The sequence below is a fragment of the Pseudophryne corroboree genome, chromosome 9 (assembly GCF_028390025.1).
Source record: "Pseudophryne corroboree isolate aPseCor3 chromosome 9, aPseCor3.hap2, whole genome shotgun sequence".
Lineage (NCBI taxonomy): Eukaryota > Metazoa > Chordata > Amphibia > Anura > Myobatrachidae > Pseudophryne > Pseudophryne corroboree.
The window spans coordinates 305,948,467-305,968,460 of NC_086452.1; the positions used below are offsets into that span (position 1 = coordinate 305,948,467).

The 19,994-nt window shown below is 46.6% G+C and overlaps 1 protein-coding gene across 5 annotated transcripts in view; it reads right to left on the reverse strand.

Moving 5' to 3' along the window:
- Positions 1-1,276: 1,276 nt before the first annotated feature.
- Positions 1,277-19,994, reverse strand: part of LOC134958066 (activating transcription factor 7-interacting protein 1-like) — a 190,745-nt gene continuing 172,027 nt past the window's right edge. For all 5 annotated transcript variants that reach the window (XM_063940419.1, XM_063940420.1, XM_063940416.1 and 2 more), the window contains one exon: positions 1,277-3,417. In XM_063940419.1, the coding sequence (XP_063796489.1) occupies positions 3,001-3,417 (417 nt within the window). In that variant the 3' untranslated portion in view covers positions 1,277-3,000. The remainder of the gene's footprint in view (positions 3,418-19,994) is intronic.

Consider the following 19,994-nt stretch of genomic DNA (forward strand, 5'->3'; position numbering starts at 1 on the left):
TAGCGTGAGTAACACTGCAGTGTAATAAAGTTTTAACTCAATCCCACCTATATAACAGCCCAGAGGCAGCAAACAGCGTTTTGCAGCATTTAAGAGGATTTTCTTAAAGACATGAGATAAGCATAATAACTTTATGCTTTATAGCTTTAATCACGCACATGGTGTGGAATACCACATTGCTGCACTAGGAGGCGCTCTTGTTTTTTGGTATATTTTTAAGATTTGAAGGCATTGGACTTATTAACAGGGAGCTTTTGCCAAGCACAGATCACTGGATCACGTATAAAGGGGACATTATTTTACACTTTATTGTGACACGAATTGTTTTTTTATACTGTCATCTCACAGTATTTACATTATTCATATATATATATATATATATATATATATATATACACATATACATACACACACACACACACACACACACACACACACACACACACACATATATAGTGTTTATAATTGGTTTGGTAGCACCAGAAGCGTATCTAATTTATCTTAAAGACATTAATATACTATACTGCTATCTAACATGGTCATGAGAAAGTGATATACAGTACTTTTGCTCTTTAAATATATAATTCTATTACTAGTAACCGCCTCCTCCTCTCTAGGACTTGCATGTACTAGAATATGTGTAACCGGCTCAGCCACTGCTGCTGTTTATCTGCTCTCCGTTGTACATCTTGCTCTCCTGACTCCTGTCCTCCTCCACACTGTTCAGCTCCTCAATCAGGCTTAGGGTTGCAGACAGATGTTACTTCATGTCCGCGACCAGAGAACTGATCAGTTGCCACTGAAGCTGATCGGCGCTCCGCTTACTGGCTGACTTACCGGCTTCTCTGTTAAAAAAGCGAGGACATGGAGCATTTGCAGGCCACGGCTATACCCTTTGATGTAAAACACCCCACAGGAGAGGCAGAGCTCGGGACAAGATTCGGAGCTGCTAGTGTAGTCTTCTTGGTTTCACTGGGCGGGCGGGGCATGTTAATTACATTTCTGCAGCCACCGCCCCTCTTCATACAGTGAGACAGACGCTGGCAGCGGCATCAACAGCGCATATCAACAATGTCGCAGAGCGGGAAGAGCGCCTCTCCTACCTAGCACCCCCAGGCTTTGCAGACCTTGCTGAGCGGGTAGTGCTGGGCCGGAGTGCGCTTATGGGCCTGTGTGAATATTCTGATCAGATTTATAGGATGTATAAATTACATTACATTTAAAATGTCTATTATTTAACAGATGTTGCTTAATAAACCAAAAAATCCCACAAATGCAAGTTTGTAAAAAAAATATTTATTTACAATGTAACAATATTTCACACAGAGTGTTATGGCCCATACACACTATGCAATATCGTTCACAATCTGAACGATATTGATCAGTCCTAAATGATATTGCATAATGTGTATGCATGATCCGACGTACAATGCGTGCTTCCGCGGGTCGCATGCGACGTCGTACGTCGGACTGCATGCAGTCTTGATGAGGCGATATTGTGTGGTTTTGAACTCCAGTGATGACTTTGTTTCTAGACATCGTTTGTAGTGTGTACACACAATCTGATATATCTTATACAATATCATATGATATTGTATCGTATGGGATCGCATAATATGTACATAGCATTACATCTCAATGTCCAGCGCTTGCCAGCTTAGAATTGAGGATCACTATAACAGGAGCTGGAGTTTGAGATTAGAGATCATGGAAGAATTTCCAGCTGCTGAAATCTTAATGTCAAGTTTCTGGATAGCTGTTACCAAGCACAATCCTAACTGACTGCAGTTGCACTAACAAATTTACTCGATTATAAAAAGAATAATAATTAAGAAAAAAAATTATATAAGCCAACATCCAAAATGTACAATGGGGTTTGCAGTACACAAATACATATAATTTGTGTTATTGTAACTAACAAAACTATTCTTCCTATATGTAAATTTTGTCAAAATTTTGCAGATGGAGAAAATCTATACTAATACAAAAATACTTTTCCTCAAAAAATAAAATAGGGAGGAAATATTGTACTTATGAAGTAATTCATGCTTTTATATCCAAATACAATAACATTTCCTTTTATGGAAGCACAGTCAAGTTTTACAATTGATAGATATATAACCAATCCAATGAAGCATTGCAGTGAGTTTTAAACACTGTAACGATGTAAACTGTAAGCAGATGACTACTGTGCTGGACAGAAAAGGCTGCACAACTCCTGAACTACTTTATTCAAAAATGTAAAAAAAAATCAATAGTGTGATGGGGAAAATCAAACAATCACTTTAAAATTGCTCTTTGGCGCCTGGGTATGGGCAGATTTATTACATCAAAAAGGGGAACCTGCAGATCAAATACTGAAAATCATTCCTATTCAAGTTAAGGCACAAAAGAAAGACAGAAGATAACTCACAGAAAAGTATAAAAGGTTGCGTCAGGGAGCAGAATAAACCACAAGAAAACAGGTTGATAATTATTACTAAACAGCACAAATAACTGTTAGATGTCAATGTCCCCAGCCAGTGGAGATCAAATACAGGTTTTATCTTCATGAATGAACAAACCATGAAACACTGGATTCCTCTGTAATACTTGTCCTTTCTAGCAGCTACAATAACCAAAAATCACGTCGAAAGGTTCCCTCTGTGTCAAATGAGTTTACCCAACCATCCTCTTTCAGTAGATCATTTTACATAATATTTACATCACCTATACAATTATCCGCATTTCAGGGACATGTCTTTTGTCTACAGATTTGCAGACTTTCAAATTTGTGTAAAAGGAAAAACGACTTAATATACATTCTGCAGAAAATTAGTGATTTACAAAAGAAGAAGAAAAAAACTTGTCAGGAATGTAGCCTATTTTGTGACACCTGGCAAGTGCTGTACATGGTCCCCATTAAGAGAACCCAGTAGCTCCTCCAAATTAGATTTCATGCATGAGGTCCTGGCTACAGAACCATAACAGGAAGTACTATAAAGCGTCTTCTCAACTTTTCTAACTGCTCTGAGTAGAAATAACATCTGTTGATTGCGGATCACAGAATGGTCCAAAGCGTCCATAAATGTCTTTCGCCCGAACAGCAAAATAGTATTTACTGCCAGAAACAAATTGTGTTAGAGTACATGCCATGGGAAGAGGTAGTGCTTTCACTTCCCCAATCTTTTTCCACTGTGACGGAGATGTTGCAGTTGGATCTTCGTGATAAGCATATAGGTGATAGCTGTCTACAACGGCACAGCTGCGATCTACTTCTAATACACTCCAAGAGAGAACAATTCCATTTTGGCTTTGTACTCTGGCCAGTTTTAGGTGAGGTTTCTGAGGAACAGAAGTTGAAGAAGCTTCAGGAGGGAGGCGCTGAGGTTGAGGAGCCTCAGGAAGTGGTGCTGGGTGGATTGATCTTGCCGGTTCCTATGAGAGAAGAAACATTTTATAAGTAATATGTACAGATGTGTCATCCTCATCTTGGCCAACAACGGTTGCACCGCACATGAGGCCGCTTCACGATTGCGAATTACTGCGCCTGCGTGCGTTCTGTTCATGGAAGCGTACGAACCTAAGACTCCTCTTTATATCTATTTTTTTTAATCTTTGTTTCAGCATAGCTGGATATTGGGCATCACTTTATGTCGAAAGGTTTAAATGTAGCTCAATATGATTCTGTGGCATGTTGCAGTGTTTGGTTACCTGTCTATTGTAAATCTTAAAACAAAACAAAAACAAACTTAAAGTACAAAACAAAATGCTTTAAATCCTCCAGCAAAATTACAAACAGCAATTAATGTGGTGGGAGTGCAATGTCCCCTAGTTGAATAAGATAAAAAGGTGTAATGCAAGTATAAATGTTTTCTATTTGATCCATTTTGGAGACCCTGTGCTCTGGGGACATCCCAATGCTGTTAGCTTCTGTTACAAGGTCTCAGTAGATGTCTGATCGAATTGCTCAGCTGAGGTCCATGACACACCAACCAGAATGTGCTCAATGAGCCCCATGTAATCAATCTAGCAATGGTTTATTTTGAAGCTGGCCAATAGTGGGATTAATACAGAACCAAGAGATCATCCATTTTGTGAAGATCAAGAGTCTTAAATGACATAGGTCATCAGGGCCCAACATCATCCCACTGTTGGAATTCCCAAGACGATGAACCTTGGCACCATGCTGGGAACACAATTTCTTGATATAAGTGAAATCTATCTTACCAGCTTAGCTGAGAAGAGGGATTTGTTCTAATCATAGCCATAATTTAACAAAAAAAAAATCTGATACCTCTATCTGTAAGACCTCAGTTCAGATAACCTCTGAGCTGTAGAGATCGCTACATTAGAAACTTATGGGGAGATTCAACTGCCGGCAAATTGTTCGTCCGGCCAAATCTGTGTGTGTGGCACCCGCCGCACTTTACAGCAGAGGGATATCACAGTTACTTCACTACTCCATAGGGTAGTGAGCAATTTCATGTAAATCAGGGTGCAAATCGGCCTGAGAAAGTGTGCGATGGGGTGCCGTTGCTGGAGTTTAAATGCACAGCAACGGCAATTCACACCTTTCGCTGGCAATTGACTTTCCCCCTTTAACTCAAATGAGTGAAAGGCTTTAAAGGGAAAATGTTGTAGAGCTGTCAGAATTGCTGTCAAAACACATAGTGCCACTGGCCAATTGTATATAGGCTACACATGTATCACTCTTTGAAAAAACATCTACAGATTATGTAAAACTGCCATTTATACTGAAAGGAACAGCAGAGGATGGAACTTTTAAATAATTAAATATTAGCCTGATTACTTCAATGTTTGCAAGGAAATTTGGGGAGAGCCCTACCGTAGCAATAAAGAAAAGGCGAGGAAGATTTGCCTCTTGAACCATGAATTACTGTTTCAACAACTTATTGTAATTTTGTCCAAAACAGGTTTGAGCATTGTGGCCTCAGCATCCACAATATTAAAGCCAACCACACCCTTAGAGATCAAACTTTCTATAACTTAACAGGTCCTGTCTTAGAGTAAGATGCCATGGGAGTAAAGGCACATTCATGAGAATATCCATGTGCCTTCTTGACCAGTCCAACCCCAACAGGATCACATGAAAATACTCTTTCTTCTTTAGAATGCACACTGCTACTGGAAGAAACTGGAAAATGAAATCACATTTTATTGGTACTGACAAGCCTTCTAGCAAAACCACCTTTGGATTTCTGGTCCTTGAACAGAATTGCCCCATCTTGTGATTCCACTGATATGCTGTCATGTGGTAGCCTGGCTAAACCCTATGTTTCAATCATCTGATGAAACATTTCTAGATGAAGAGGTGTAAGACATGGCTGCTGAGAAAATCTGCTTTGTAATTCTCCACCACTAGTGGCCAATCATGCCTAGCTATCGGAGGCATCTCTGACTGCATTGCAGATGCAGTGGGATATGTGTCCACATGTCACTCAGGATGGCGTATTGGTACAATGGGCAATTTGCAGTTACTGGGAAATTTCAGACTAACAGATTGTTAAAAGGGATCAGCTTTTACAGTCAGTGACAGTAGCAAACAAGCATCTGAGTGTCGTCCTGCCTCAGACCAGTGTCGCACCGTTCATACTGTATTTCCAGCTCAGCTTGGGAGTGACACGCGTCATCTAGCACCATTTTTCCTTTCACCACATGGCCAGGGCCATGGTGCAGTCACCATCTCTTTTGTTTGTTGCTTGCCTGTCTTTTCTAAATAGATCTGCCAGTAGTGCTGTTTGAATGGCAATTTACTTATGTTTGTCTTAAAATGTGTGGTGATGGGGGCGTGGCCTGGCAGGCAAGCTGGAAGGACGTGCCTGAGAATAGCTCCTGGCACCAGAGCTGTAAAATAGCCGAATTGCCCTCTATTTGGCCCATATTCCGGCCCACACAACTCCTGCTGCCTTAAATAATCCCCCCTGCATCTGACACGTCGAGTCCCGGAGCCGGAGGAGGCCTCCTGCCTCCTTGCGGGTTGGGGCCTAGGTGCCAAACATAAGCAGGGGGCTAGATTTTGGAGGAGACCCCGCCCGTGGTGGACGAGGGCTGAGAGACCTGCCGGGAATTAGCAAGACCCAGCTATCAGCGCTGCAGCATCACCAGCAGTCTCCGTAAGTGCAGTGCCCTGTCAGCGCCCGGCGGAGAGTGAGACCAGGTGCGGGCGGCTGCCTGCACGGAGCCCTGTGGTTGCCGGGACGACCGTCGCGATCCGCCGGAGGCTGGCGGTGGGCCCTTCTAACGTGCGACAGACGGCGGCGGCGGCTCTCTCCATCTAAGCCGGAGCCGTCTGCACTATCTACCTCGCTTTCCGGCGGTGCCCCTCACGAGGGCCTGCGGGAGGCAGTCTCACTGCTGACGGCCATCTTGGACTGGGAGCTCAGGCACGGGTGCGGCCCTCGGCGGCCGAAGGTGAGAATAGGGGACCCTGTGTGTCGGCTGGACCGCAGATAGGAGCCCCCCCCCCCTGTGGATCCCTGTAGTGTGCCCCAAATAAACACCCCTGACCTGCAGAAATGGAAGGAGATGCCCGCTGAACCCGGAGCCCCTCGCCCGGCATTACCTCACTGCCCCCCACTACATGTCCACTAGAGCAGCCCAGCTCACCCGGGTATACAAATAAATAAGTCCAGTAGGGACCCTCTGGCCCTGTATCTTAACCAGCGCAGAGTATTTCACCACAAGAATTATTCACCATTTACTCTGCTCTGTTTCACCTATGATATATGAGCCTGGAGCTCCACCTACTGGCAACCCTCATATCTGATCCCATCTGCAGGCTGAGTACTCTATCTCTCATAATGTGACCCGTCGGAATATGCCCTGAGTCTCGGGATCACCTATGTCATAAAATAGAGGCTGCTCCGTCTCCGCCACCGGGACGTTTTCAAACACACTGATGCAGTGATTCTCTCTAAACCAGCATATACACACGCACGCTCAACATGTCTAAAGGCAACAAAAAGCAACAAGCGGCAGCGGCCACCCCGAGCCTGAAGAAATATGCCTACTCAAACACCAAACCATCAGGTCAAGAGGCCACAACACAACTCGACGTCTCAGACTCGGAGGACTCCGACCATTCTCCTCTGACACGAAAAGATCTCCACCTGCTTTTCTGCGAAATCAAGGAGACAAGGAGATCTGTACAGGCGGTACAGACGGAGGTCCATACCGCTATTACCTCTCTTAAAGCCGACATCACAGACCTGGGGGACAGGACAGACCACTTGGAGTCCAAAATGGACGAAGTGGTCGCCTTTCAGCAGGGGGTGGAGGATGATGTCCATACCCTGAGACAAGAAATGCGCCTAATCCTGGAACACCAGGAGGACCAGGATAATCGGGCGCGCCGGAATAATCTTCGCATCAGGGGGATCCCCGAGGAAGTTGATATGACATCCCTCCCCGGCTTCCTCAAGAAATTGTTTGTCCATCTCTCGCCCTCAACGCCGGAAGATCAATTTCTGCTGGATAGGGCTCACAGAGCTCTTCGCCCCCGTTCTCAAGACCAAGCACAACCCAGAGATGTTATTCTCCGCTGCCACTACTATTCGGCTAGGGAGGACTTGCTTCGGGAGACTAGAAAGCTTCCCAAGCTGGATTTTCTAGGACATTCCCTACAAATATTTCAGGATATTGCTCCCAGTACGCTAATTAAAAGAAAGGAATTCCGTCCTATCACTATGGCTCTACGAGATAAGGGCATTCGATATAGATGGGGATTCCCCTTCCGCATACTTGTGTGGCACCATAACCGCCTACACTCGGCTAGGGACCTAGCTGAAGCTAAAGATCTCCTACGCAACCTAGGCGTTACCCCGTCTCTGCCTATGCCCGAATCTCCGCAGCGGATAAATGAGGCTCCCCCCGCAGAATCGTCCGACACTCCGAGACGCTCTCTGAACCGTGACTGGACACGTGTTCCATCAACACGGAAATCCGCCTCTGTTGGTCGCGACCCCTGAGGACAGCCCAGCCTAAATGTTATCTGATTCTTCTGTTCTATATTGCTTATTTGTGTGTCTATCTCTCTCAGTTGTGGCTTTCCCCTGCATCCGCCCCAACAACGTCCCACCTCCCCGCATCCAATGCACCGCCATCTGGGTGCGTTAACCTAGGCTGGCCGCTGACATCTTGTTGGTTAACTGAGGGGAGGGTGGAGTTGGGGAGCAGATGTCTACGTATATATCCCTTCAAATGTAGGTTCCCAGACTCGGGGCACTGAGATGAGTGCCCGCTACCTTTGATGTGTCTGGCTCGGCCAGGCCGCGTCCCCACAATTGGGTCTTATACCCTAGTCCGGTCGTTGTCACCTGGTGACCCCCTATGGTTTCCCCCTGACCGGCACGTATGGCCAGATGCTGTCTTTTCTGGTCTCCAACCCCCCTCTTTTCCCTGTCTCTCCCATGTTTTGTCCTCCCTGTTTCTATCACTATCTTGGTATCTGTGTTTTTTCTTTTCTTTTGTCCGTCTATACATAAATACCAACCAGATACTGCACACACTTAAACTGTTTTTGTCCTGGTTTTTCGTAGAGCTGCGGTGTCTGGAGGAAGGCGATGAAGCGTTTCGGGATCCGGTCGGACATGGCTCTTAAAGTCTATTCGCACAACGTTAAAGGTTTGAATAGCCCCTACAAACGCACTAAACTATTCCTCTCCCTTAAGCAGGCCAAGGGAGATTTAGTCTTCCTACAGGAAACGCATTTTAAGAAATCCCTACACCCCGACCTAAAATCCAAAGCTTACCCACTTACGTTTCATGCATGCGATGCCACACATAAGAAGAGGGGGGTTTCCATTCTGATAGCTGCTCACCTCACGTTTGAATTGCTGGACAGTCATGCAGATAAAGCAGGTAGATGGCTTATCCTAGTGGGGAAGCTGAATGATAGCCTATGTACCCTAATTAACATATACGCCCCAAACCAAAACCAAGCTACATTCTTCGGGAGAATAAGTGCACAGCTGACTAGCCTCGGCCGAGGAGAAGTCATCATGGCTGGAGATTTTAATGAGGTACTAGATGCCTCCCTGGATAGGTCAAACCCTCCCCGTCCTCGGTCCCCTCACCATCCCCGTCCGACTTTGGCGTCCCTTGCTTTGCTAAACCTTTTGAAAACCCACTTGCTATTCGATTCCTTTAGGGTATCTGAACCACTGACCAGAGACTACACCTTTTATTCCTCGGTACACAAAACCTACTCTAGAATTGACATGATCCTACTCAGCCGGGATATATCCTCAAAATTGAAATCTGCCGGTATTCTCCCTATGATATGGTCTGACCATTGCCCAATCACTGCCGAACTCCAATCCATCACCCCACGACCTCCCCCCGTTTCCTGGCGTCTGAACGACTCCATCTTACACAACCAAGAAGTCACCACTCAAATTAAAGACTGCCTGGCCGAATACTTCCTTCTCAACGACTCCCCAGAGATTTCCCCAACTACTCTGTGGGAAGCACACAAAGCTGTCCTCCGAGGCCATCTGATAAGCCAGACGGCTAGGTTTAAAAAATCCCAGAAGCTTAGTTTCCTCTCCCTCTCTACGAAACTCCAGGCCCTTGAGCGTCAGCATAAACTTTCCCCTACCCTGTCTAATCTAGAGCCCCTACTAGAGGCTAGGAACGCAATGTCACTTTCTCTGTCGGAACGCACGGCGAAGACTCTTCAGAGGCTTAACCAGACCTTCTACGAGAAAGGCGACAAAGCCGACAGAATCCTGGCATCTCGCCTTAAAGCACAAAGATCCCGTAACAATATCTTAGCGGTAAATACCGAATCTGGTGAACTCACATATGACCCAGGGGGTATAAACAGGGAATTTCGAGATTATTACACCAAGCTATATAACTTAAACCCCAAGGCACCAAGCCCCAACCCTCCTGATGCATTAATCTCAGAATTTCTCCGCCGAGCCGACCTCCCCCAACTATCTGTCACTGACTCGGTAGATCTGAACAGAGACATCACGGAGGAGGAAATAACGGCCGTCCTGAGAAACCTTAAATCTTCTAAAGCCCCTGGCCCTGATGGCTTTTCGGCTTCATATTACAAAAAATTTGCCCCCCTGTTGGTCCCCCATCTGCGGGTACTATTTAACGCAGTCCTACACGGCGCCCCATTTCCAAGTACCATGCTGGAGGCCAGAGTAATAGTTATACATAAAGAGGGCAGAGACCCACGAAATTGCGCTAACTATCGCCCCATATCCTTATTGAATCTGGATATTAAAATATATGCAAAGATCTTGGCCACCCGCCTTAACGGTGTGTTATCTGAACTGATACACTATGATCAGGTGGGATTTATCCCAGGACGCCAGGCAAGAGACAACACTAGAAAAGCGATCGACATTATCCACCTGTTGAATAACAGGCAAACCCCATCTATTATCCTTTCCTTAGACGCTGAGAAGGCGTTCGATCGTATCTCTTGGCCGTTCTTATTGCAGACTCTTCAGGCGTTCGGGATATCGGCGGAATTTCTGACTGGGGTCTCAGCACTCTATTCCTCTCCGATAGCAAAAGTTCTTACTAACGGGATATTGTCCCCCTCCTTCCCATTGGCTAATGGAACTAGACAGGGTTGCCCTCTCTCCCCCCTGGTGTTTGCCATGGTCATTGAACCATTAGCAGCCATGATAAGGAAGTCCGGCAGTGTTCGGGGAGTGCAGATGGGCTCACAGGAGTCCAAGATCTCGCTCTTCGCCGACGACGTTCTACTATCTCTAACCCAGTCGCAGTCTTCCCTACCCGCCCTATACAGGATTATAGAGGAATATGGTTCCCTCTCGGGATATAAAATAAACTATTCTAAATCGGAAGCCATGCTGCTCCATGTCCCTGGAGACCTCAGGCGCTCCCTACAGTCCTCCTTTGACTTGCGTTGGCAGACTAATAAGATCAAGTACCTAGGAGTCCATATTACCTCCCACTATAACTCCCTATACTCTGAAAATTTTCCACGAATACTGAGCAAGATCAAATCAGATTTGACAAGATGGAGGACGCACATCATATCCTGGCTGGGTAGGATAATTGCCCTCAAAATGACAGTTATGCCACAACTTCTATATCTTTTCCAGACCCTGCCCGTGAGGGTCCCGGAGAGGGTCCTCAGGGATGCCCAGGCCTCAATTGTGAAGTTTGTCTGGAACGACAAACCCCACGGATTGCCTTTAATATACTTCGACTTCCTCGCTCTGCAGGAGGCCGAGGATTCCCCGATATCAAACTCTACTACATGGCTAGCCATCTCAGTCAAATGGTGGCCTCATTTGCACCCCGTGGCTGTATCGCCTGGGTTGATCTTACCGCACTCTCCATGGGAGTTCGTTCACTGGCTTCGCTGTGGGGCCTGGGCAAACCACACCGGCTGGCTCTTAGAGACATCTCTCCCTCCCTTAAGTTTCACCTATCTACCTGGCACAAGTCTATTACGAAATACTGCTTATCTTCCCCACTCTCCCCTCTTACACCCCTATGGGACAACCCAGATTTTCCCGCCGGGATCCCCCCTCGTAAGTTTACATCCTGGTTTAATGCCCGGATCCTTGTGGTCCACGACTTATCCCTACAAGGCCAATGGATGTCATTAGATGATATTAAATCCAAATTCCCCTCACTGTCCCCTCCCTTCTTTGAATATTTCCAACTCCGTCACTTCCTCCTATCCCTGCCACAGGCCGACGCCCTGAGGGACCTTACACCCTTTGAGTCTCTATGTCTTGCAAAACCCATAAGCAGAGGCCTAATCTCGCAAATATATACCCTGTTGGTTGGGACCTTCTCTGGGCCGCAGACCCGCCACGAGCGGGAGTGGGAGAGGGACTTGGGCCCCCCCCCCCGACGAAACCTGTTGGGAGGAAGTACGGGAGGGCATTGCTAAAAGTTCAATCTCTACCCGACTCAAGGAGACATCCTATAAATTGTATTACCGGTGGTATTATACCCCAGACAAACTATCGCGGATGTTCCCTTCTGCCACCCCGGTATGCTGGCGGGGATGCGGCCTAAGGGGTACTCTCCTCCATATTTGGTGGACATGTCCACGTATCGTTAATTACTGGAGGAGAGTGCTCGACATATTGAACTCGTTAGCAGGGCTTAAGCTTACACTAGACCCATGGATGTTTCTACTGGCCCGCCCGCACCCGGACCTTGACCCACTATTGAATAAATTATTTTCCCATATATTAGTAGCAGCTAAATCCTTGATTGCCAAAAACTGGAAAACCGCCGCCCCGCCCACGATTCCTGCCCTGAACAATCATATATGGTTCGTAGCCAACATGGAAAAAATCACCTATTACCTGCATGACTGTCCCCACAAATTTGAATTAGTTTGGGGTCCATGGTTAACCGCGCGGTCCCCCTCAATATAAGATTCAAACCTGGCCTCTGACCCTGTCTCATCGACCTCCGAGTGGGACGCGCCCAGATCCTCCCTCCGGACACCGCCCCGCACTCTTGGTACCTGATTGTCTCTGCATTACTACATATCATACAGGTATGCCTATTCTATAAGTAGTGTTTATAACTATTGTGGATAATCCAGCTGTTGTACTCCCACAGCTGCATAGAACGGACTAGTTGTCCCCTCTCTCCCCTTTTTCTTTTTTCTTTCTTTTCTCTCTCTCTGTTCCCCCTCTCCCCCTTCCCGTTACCTGTTGATGTTCCCATTTTCCCCACTTATGCGCTCCCTATTCGTGGAGAAATTTTGCTTAACTGTTTAACTATTTACAAAATAATTGGAAAACGGACGCCTTGAAGACTGTTATGTACATTTTATTATGCCACTGTTTTTTTTTTTTTGTGCCATGTGTTGTAGATCTTTCAGTCTCTCTTGGTGTGAATAAAGAAAACTGTTTAAAAAAAAATGTGTGGTGATAAACAGACCTATAGCTTGTGATACCCCTATGGGAGAGAGACAATTTAGCTCTTTATCATTGCTTAACACTGAAGCTGAAGCTGTTTTGATTATGAGGACATTATTTAAGAATTTGCCGTTTTGAAAGCATTATAGAAGTCATATAAGTTGTCTTACTTAATAAATATGTATACAGCATTAAAAATAAAATGGCTTATTCTATTATTATTATTATTATTATTATTATTATTATTATTATACTGCATTCTCCAAATTAGGGTTTAGAACGTAATATTGAAAATAATAAAATTGGGGGGTGGCCAATGATATTGTGCTGAAGGGTGGTCTGACCCCTAAACCTTCCCCTACTGATTGCTGGAACACCTTAATGCATCCAGCACATTAAGGTGGTTGTTTACTTAACTGTAAAGATGCCAACAAAGTGGCACTATCTGACTGAATTAGAGTGGCTTATCCTCATCATAGAGGCTGTCCTTTGACCAGAGCATTTAACATTATCTCTCAGTTCCAGATATGGGAGCTTTGACATCTTGAATCCAAAGTCCTTGAAGAGGACAGTAAAGAAACTAAGCTTGTCTACCTTGAGCCACCAGAGGTACGACTGATGCGCTTTTTGGAACATGCTGAACTGACTGTTAAATTGACGCAGGGACTTGTCCAATTTTAATCTGAAATATTCTGTATTGCAAACCATCTTTCCCTACTATGCAAAACAAAACAAAACAAACATTTAAGAGGATATTAGTGTCTGAAATTAGAGAATCTTGTCCACTGACAAGAATACCCTCTGCTGTCTGAAAAATTATTTGCTGGGTAGGAAGTAGGTTTTATACAAAGCAATTGATGATCCCCCACAGGAATCAAGGTGCTGTGCCACCACTTGCTCATGGAACCCATTAGTAAAATAGAGGACCCCACCTTCATTAACATATCGTCCAGGTAAGGAATAAAAGTCACCCTCTGCACCTCAGCAGAATGGCCATAATTGCCATACGTACAGACAGAAATGCATAATGATGATATCAGACTGTAAATCTAAAACAGCATTGATTGATGACCTTCCCAGATTGGGGCATTAAAATAAGATTTTACTTACCGATACATCTATTTCTCGTAGTCCGTAGTGGATGCTGGGGACTCCGTCAGGACCATGGGGAATAGCGGCTCCGCAGGAGACAGGGCACAAAAATAAAGCTTTAGGATCAGGTGGTGTGCACTGGCTCCTCCCCCTATGACCCTCCTCCAAGCCTCAGTTAGGATACTGTGCCCGGACGAGCGTACACAATAAGGAAGGATAATGAATCCCGGGTAAGACTCATACCAGCCACACCAATCACACCGTACAACTTGTGATCTGAACCCAGTTAACAGTATGACAAACGTAGGAGCCTCTGAACAGACGGCTCACAACAATAACAACCCGATTTTTTTGTAACAATAACTATGTACAAGTATTGCAGACAATCCGCACTTGGGATGGGCGCCCAGCATCCACTACGGACTACGAGAAATAGATTTATCGGTAAGTAAAATCTTATTTTCTCTGACGTCCTAAGTGGATGCTGGGGACTCCGTCAGGACCATGGGGATTATACCAAAGCTCCCAAACGGGCGGGAGAGTGCGGATGACTCTGCAGCACCGAATGAGAGAACTCCAGGTCCTCTTTAGCCAGGGTATCAAATTTGTAGAATTTTACAAACGTGTTCTCCCCCGACCACGTAGCTGCTCGGCAGAGTTGTAATGCCGAGACCCCCCGGGCAGCCGCCCAGGATGAGCCCACTTTCCTTGTGGAATGGGCCTTGACAGATTTTGGTTGTGGCAAGCCTGCCACAGAATGTGCAAGTTGAATTGTGCTACAAATCCAACGAGCAATCGTCTGCTTAGAAGCAGGAGCACCCAGCTTATTGGGTGCATACAATATAAACAGCGAGTCAGACTTTCTGACTCCAGCCGTTCTTGAAATATATATTTTCAATGCCCGGACCACGTCCAACAACTTGGAATCCTCCAAATCGTTAGTAGCCGCAGGCACCACAATAGGCTGGTTCAGGTGAAACGCTGACACCACCTTAGGCAGAAAATGAGGACGCGTCCGCAGTTCTGCCCTGTCCGAATGGAAAATCAGATATGGGCTTTTATAGGATAAAGCAGCCAATTCTGACACTCTCCTGGCTGAAGCCAGGGCCAGTAGCATGGTTACTTTCCATGTAAGATATTTCAAATCCGCCGATTTGAGTGGCTCAAACCAATGGGATTTGAGAAAATCCAAAACTACATTAAGGTCCCACGGAGCCACTGGGGGCACAACCGGGGGCTGTATATGTAGTACTCCTTTTACAAAAGTCTGGACTTCAGGAACTGAAGCCAATTCTTTCTGGAAGAAAATCGACAGGGCCGAAATTTGAACCTTAATGGACCCCAATTTGAGGCCCATAGACAATCCTGTTTGCAGGAAATGTAGGAATCGACCCAATTGAAATTCCTCCGTGGGGGCCTTCCTGGCCTCACACCACGCAACATATTTTCTCCAAATGCGGTGATAATGTTGTGCAGTCACCTCCTTCCTGGCTTTTACCAGTGTAGGAATGACCTCTTCCGGAATGCCTTTTTCCCTTAGAATTCGGCGTTCAACCGCCACGCCATCAAACGCAGCCGCGGTAAGTCTTGGAATAGACACGGTCCCTGCTGAAGCAGGTCCCGTCTTAGAGGTAGAGGCCACGGATCCTCCGTGAGCATCTCTTGAAGTTCCGGGTACCAAGTTCTTCTTGGCCAATCCGGAGCCACGAGTATCGTTCTTACTCCCCTTTGCCGTATAATTCTCAGTACTTTTGGTATGAGAGGCAGAGGAGGGAACACATACACTGACTGGAACACCCACGGTGTTACCAGAGCGTCCACAGCTATTGCCTGAGGGTCTCTTGACCTGGCGCAATACCTGTCCAGTTTTTTGTTGAGGCGGGACGCCATCATATCCACCTTTGGTTTTTCCCAACGGTTCACAATCATGTGGAAGACTTCTGGATGAAGTCCCCACTCTCCCGGGTGTAGATCGTGTCTGCTGAGGAAGTCTGCTTCCCAGTTGTCCACTCCCGGAATGAACAATGCTGACAGTGCTATCACATGATCTTCCGCCCAGCGAAGAATCCTTGCAGCTTCTGCCATTGCTGTCCTGCTTCTTGTGCCGCCCTGTCTGTTTACGTGGGCGACTGCCGTGATGTTGTCCGACTGGATCAACACCGGCTGACCCTGAAGCAGGGGTTTTGCCAGACTTAGAGCATTGTAAATCGCTCTTAGCTCCAGTATATTTATGTGAAAAGACATCTCCAGGCTTGACCATACTCCCTGGAAGTTTCTTCCCTGTGTGACCGCTCCCCAGCCTCTCAGACTGGCATCCGTGGTCACCAGGACCCAGTCCTGTATGCCGAATCTGCGGCCCTCTAACAGATGAGCACTCTGCAACCACCACAGAAGAGACACCCTTGTCCGTGGTGATAAGGTTATCCGCTGGTGCATCTGCAGATGCGATCCGGACCATTTGTCCAACAGATCCCACTGAAAAGTTCGTGCGTGGAATCTGCCGAATGGAATCGCTTCGTAAGAAGCCACCATCTTTCCCAGGACTCTTGTGCATTGATGCACAGACACTTTTCCTGGTTTTAGGAGGTTCCTGACAAGTTTGGATAACTCCTTGGCTTTCTCCTCCGGAAGAAACACCTTTTTCTGAACCGTGTCCAGAATCATTCCCAGGAACAGCAGACGTGTTTTCGGTGTCAACTGAGATTTTGGAAAATTCAGAATCCACCCGTGTTGTTGCAGCACTAATTGGGTTAGTGCTACTCCGTCCTCCAGCTGTTCTCTGGACCTTGCCCTTATCAGGAGATCGTCCAAGTAAGGGATAATTAATACGCCTCTTCTTCGAAGAAGAATCATCATTTCGGCCATTACCTTGGTAAAGACCCGAGGTGCCGTGGACAATCCAAACGGCAGCGTCTGAAACTGATAATGACAGTTTTGCACCACGAACCTGAGGTGCCCTTGATGTGAAGGGCAAATTGGGACATGCAGGTAAGCATCCTTTATGTCCAGGGACACCATAAAGTCCCCTTCTTCCAGATTCGCTATCACTGCTCTGAGTGACTCCATCTTGAATTTGAATTTCTGTATGTACAGGTTCAAAGATTTCAGATTTAGAATAGGTCTTACCGAGCCGTCCGGCTTCGGTACCACAAATAGCGTGGAGTAATACCCTTTTCCTTGTTGTAGGAGGGGTACCTTGACTATCACCTGCTGAGAAAACAGCTTGTGAATGGCTTCCAATACCGTCGCCCTGTCTGAGGGAGACGTTGGCAAAGCAGACTTTAGGAACCGGCGAGGGGGAGACTTCTCGAATTCCAACCTGTAACCCTGAGATACTACCTGCAGGATCCAGGGGTCCACCTGTGAGCAAGCCCACTGTGCGCTGAAATTCTTGAGTCGACCCCCCACCGCTCCTGAGTCCGCTTGTAAAGCCCCAGCGTCATGCTGAGGGCTTTGCAGAACCCTGGGAGGGCTTCTGTTCCTGGGCAGGGGCTGCTTGCTGTCCTCTCTTACCCCTTCCTCTGCCCCGGGGCAGATATGACTGTCCTTTTGCCCGCTTGTTCTTATAGGACCGAAAGGACTGCGGCTGAAAAGACGGTGTCTTTTTCTGTTGGGAGGGGGTCTGAGGTAAAAAGGTGGATTTTCCGGCAGTTGACGTGGCCACCAGATCCGATAGACCGACGCCAAATAATTCCTCCCCTTTATACGGCAATACTTCCATATGTCGTTTAGAATCCGCATCACCTGACCACTGTCGCGTCCATAAACTTCTTCTGGCAGATATGGACATCGCATTTACTCTCGATGCCAGAGTGCAAATATCCCTCTGAGCATCTCGCATATAAAGAAAAGCATCCTTTAATTGCTCTATAGTCAATAAAATACTGTCCCTATCCAGGGTATCAATATTTTCAGTCAGGGAATCCGACCAGACCACCCCAGCACTGCACATCCAGGCTGAGGCGATGGCTGGTCGCAGTATAACACCAGTATGTGTGTATATACTTTTTAGGGTAGTTTCCAGCCTCCTATCAGCTGGATCCTTGAGGGCGGCCGTATCAGGAGACGGTAACGCCACTTGTTTTGATAAGCGTGTGAGCGCCTTATCCACCCTAGGGGGTGTTTCCCAGCGCGCCCTAACCTCTGGCGGGAAAGGGTATAATGCCAATAACTTTTTTGAAATTAGCACTTTTCTATCTTTCAATTCCTCTGATTCAGGAAAAACTACAGGTAGTTTTTTCACCCCCCACATAATACCCCTTTTTGTGGTACTTGCAGTATCAGAGATATGCAAAGCCTCCTTCATTGCCGTGATCATATAACGTGTGGCCCTACTTGAAAATACGTTTGTTTCTTCACCGTCGACACTAGATTCAGTGTCCGTGTCTGGGTCTGTGTCGACCGACTGAGGTAAAGGGCGTTTTACAGCCCCTGACGGTGTCTGAGACGCCTGGGCAGGTTCCAACTGGTTTTCCGGCCGTCTCATGTCGTCAAATGATTTTTGTAATGTGCTGACATTATCACGTAATTCCATAAACAAAGCCATCCATTCCGGTGTCGACTCCCTGGGGGGTGACATCACCATTATCGGCAATTGCTCTGCCTCCACACCAACATCGTCCTCATACATGTCGACACACACGTACCGACACACAGCAGACACACAGGGAATGCTCTTATCGAAGACAGGACCCCACTAGCCCTTTGGGGAGACAGAGGGAGAGTTTGCCAGCACACACCCAAGCGCTATAATATATATGGGAACAACCTTATATAAGTGTTGTATCCTTATAGCAGCTTAAATATATAAAATATCGCCAAAAAAAGTGCCCCCCCTCTCTGTTTTACCCTGTTTCTGTAGTGCAGTGCAGGGGAGAGTCCTGGGAGCCTTCCTCACAGCGGAGCTGAGCAGGAAAATGGCGCTGTGTGCTGAGGAGAATAAGCCCCGCCCCCTATTCCGGCGGGCTTTTCTCCCGGAGTTTGAGATATCTGGCATGGGTTTAATACATCCATATAGCCTCAAGGGCTATATGTGATGTATTTTTTAGCCATAAAAGGTATTATACATTGCTGCCCAGGGCGCCCCCAGCAGCGCCCTGCACCCTCCGTGACCTATGGTGTGAAGTGTGTGACAACAATGGCGCACAGCTGCAGTGCTGTGCGCTACCTTCATGAAGACTGAAAAGCCTTCTGCCGCCGGTTTCTGGACCTTCAATCTTCAGCATCTGCAAGGGGGGTCGGCGGCGCGGGGCCGGGACGAACCCCAGGGTGAGACCTGTGTTCCGACTCCCTCTGGAGCTAATGGTGTCCAGTAGCCTAAGAAGCCAATCCATCCTGCACGCAGGTGAGTTGAACTTCTCTCCCCTAAGTCCCTCGATGCAGTGAGCCTGTTGCCAGCAGGACTCACTGAACATAAAAAACCTAAAAACTTTTTCTAAGCAGCTCCTTAAGAGAGCCACCTAGATTGCATCCTGCTCGGACGGGCACAAAAACCTAACTGAGGCTTGGAGGAGGGTCATAGGGGGAGGAGCCAGTGCACACCACCTGATCCTAAAGCTTTATTTTTGTGCCCGGTCTCCTGCGGAGCCGCTATTCCCCATGGTCCTGACGGAGTCCCCAGCATCCACTTAGGACGTCAGAGAAATATACTATGCATCACTGATAGAGACAACAAACTCATTCCGCTCCTGCCACTCAGTGACTCCATTTTGAACTTGTCTACTCAAAAGCTGATCAACCTGATTTTTGGAAAAAGAATGGATATCCCAACATACCCTTCTTTACCAAGACTGGAGTGGCAACCCACAAGGAGATTCAAAACAGAATGGCCTCCCTCAGAACAAATTTCTTTGATTAGTCTCCAGCAGAAACAGAAGTGAAAAACCCATCTGGGTTGGGATTTCAGGAGAACAATTATGTGATCCTGATCTAAGTGTCTTTTCATTCAGACACAACCACTGAGGCTGAAATACTAGTCCCAATAAATCACTTGTTAAGACCACATGGGCACTGATT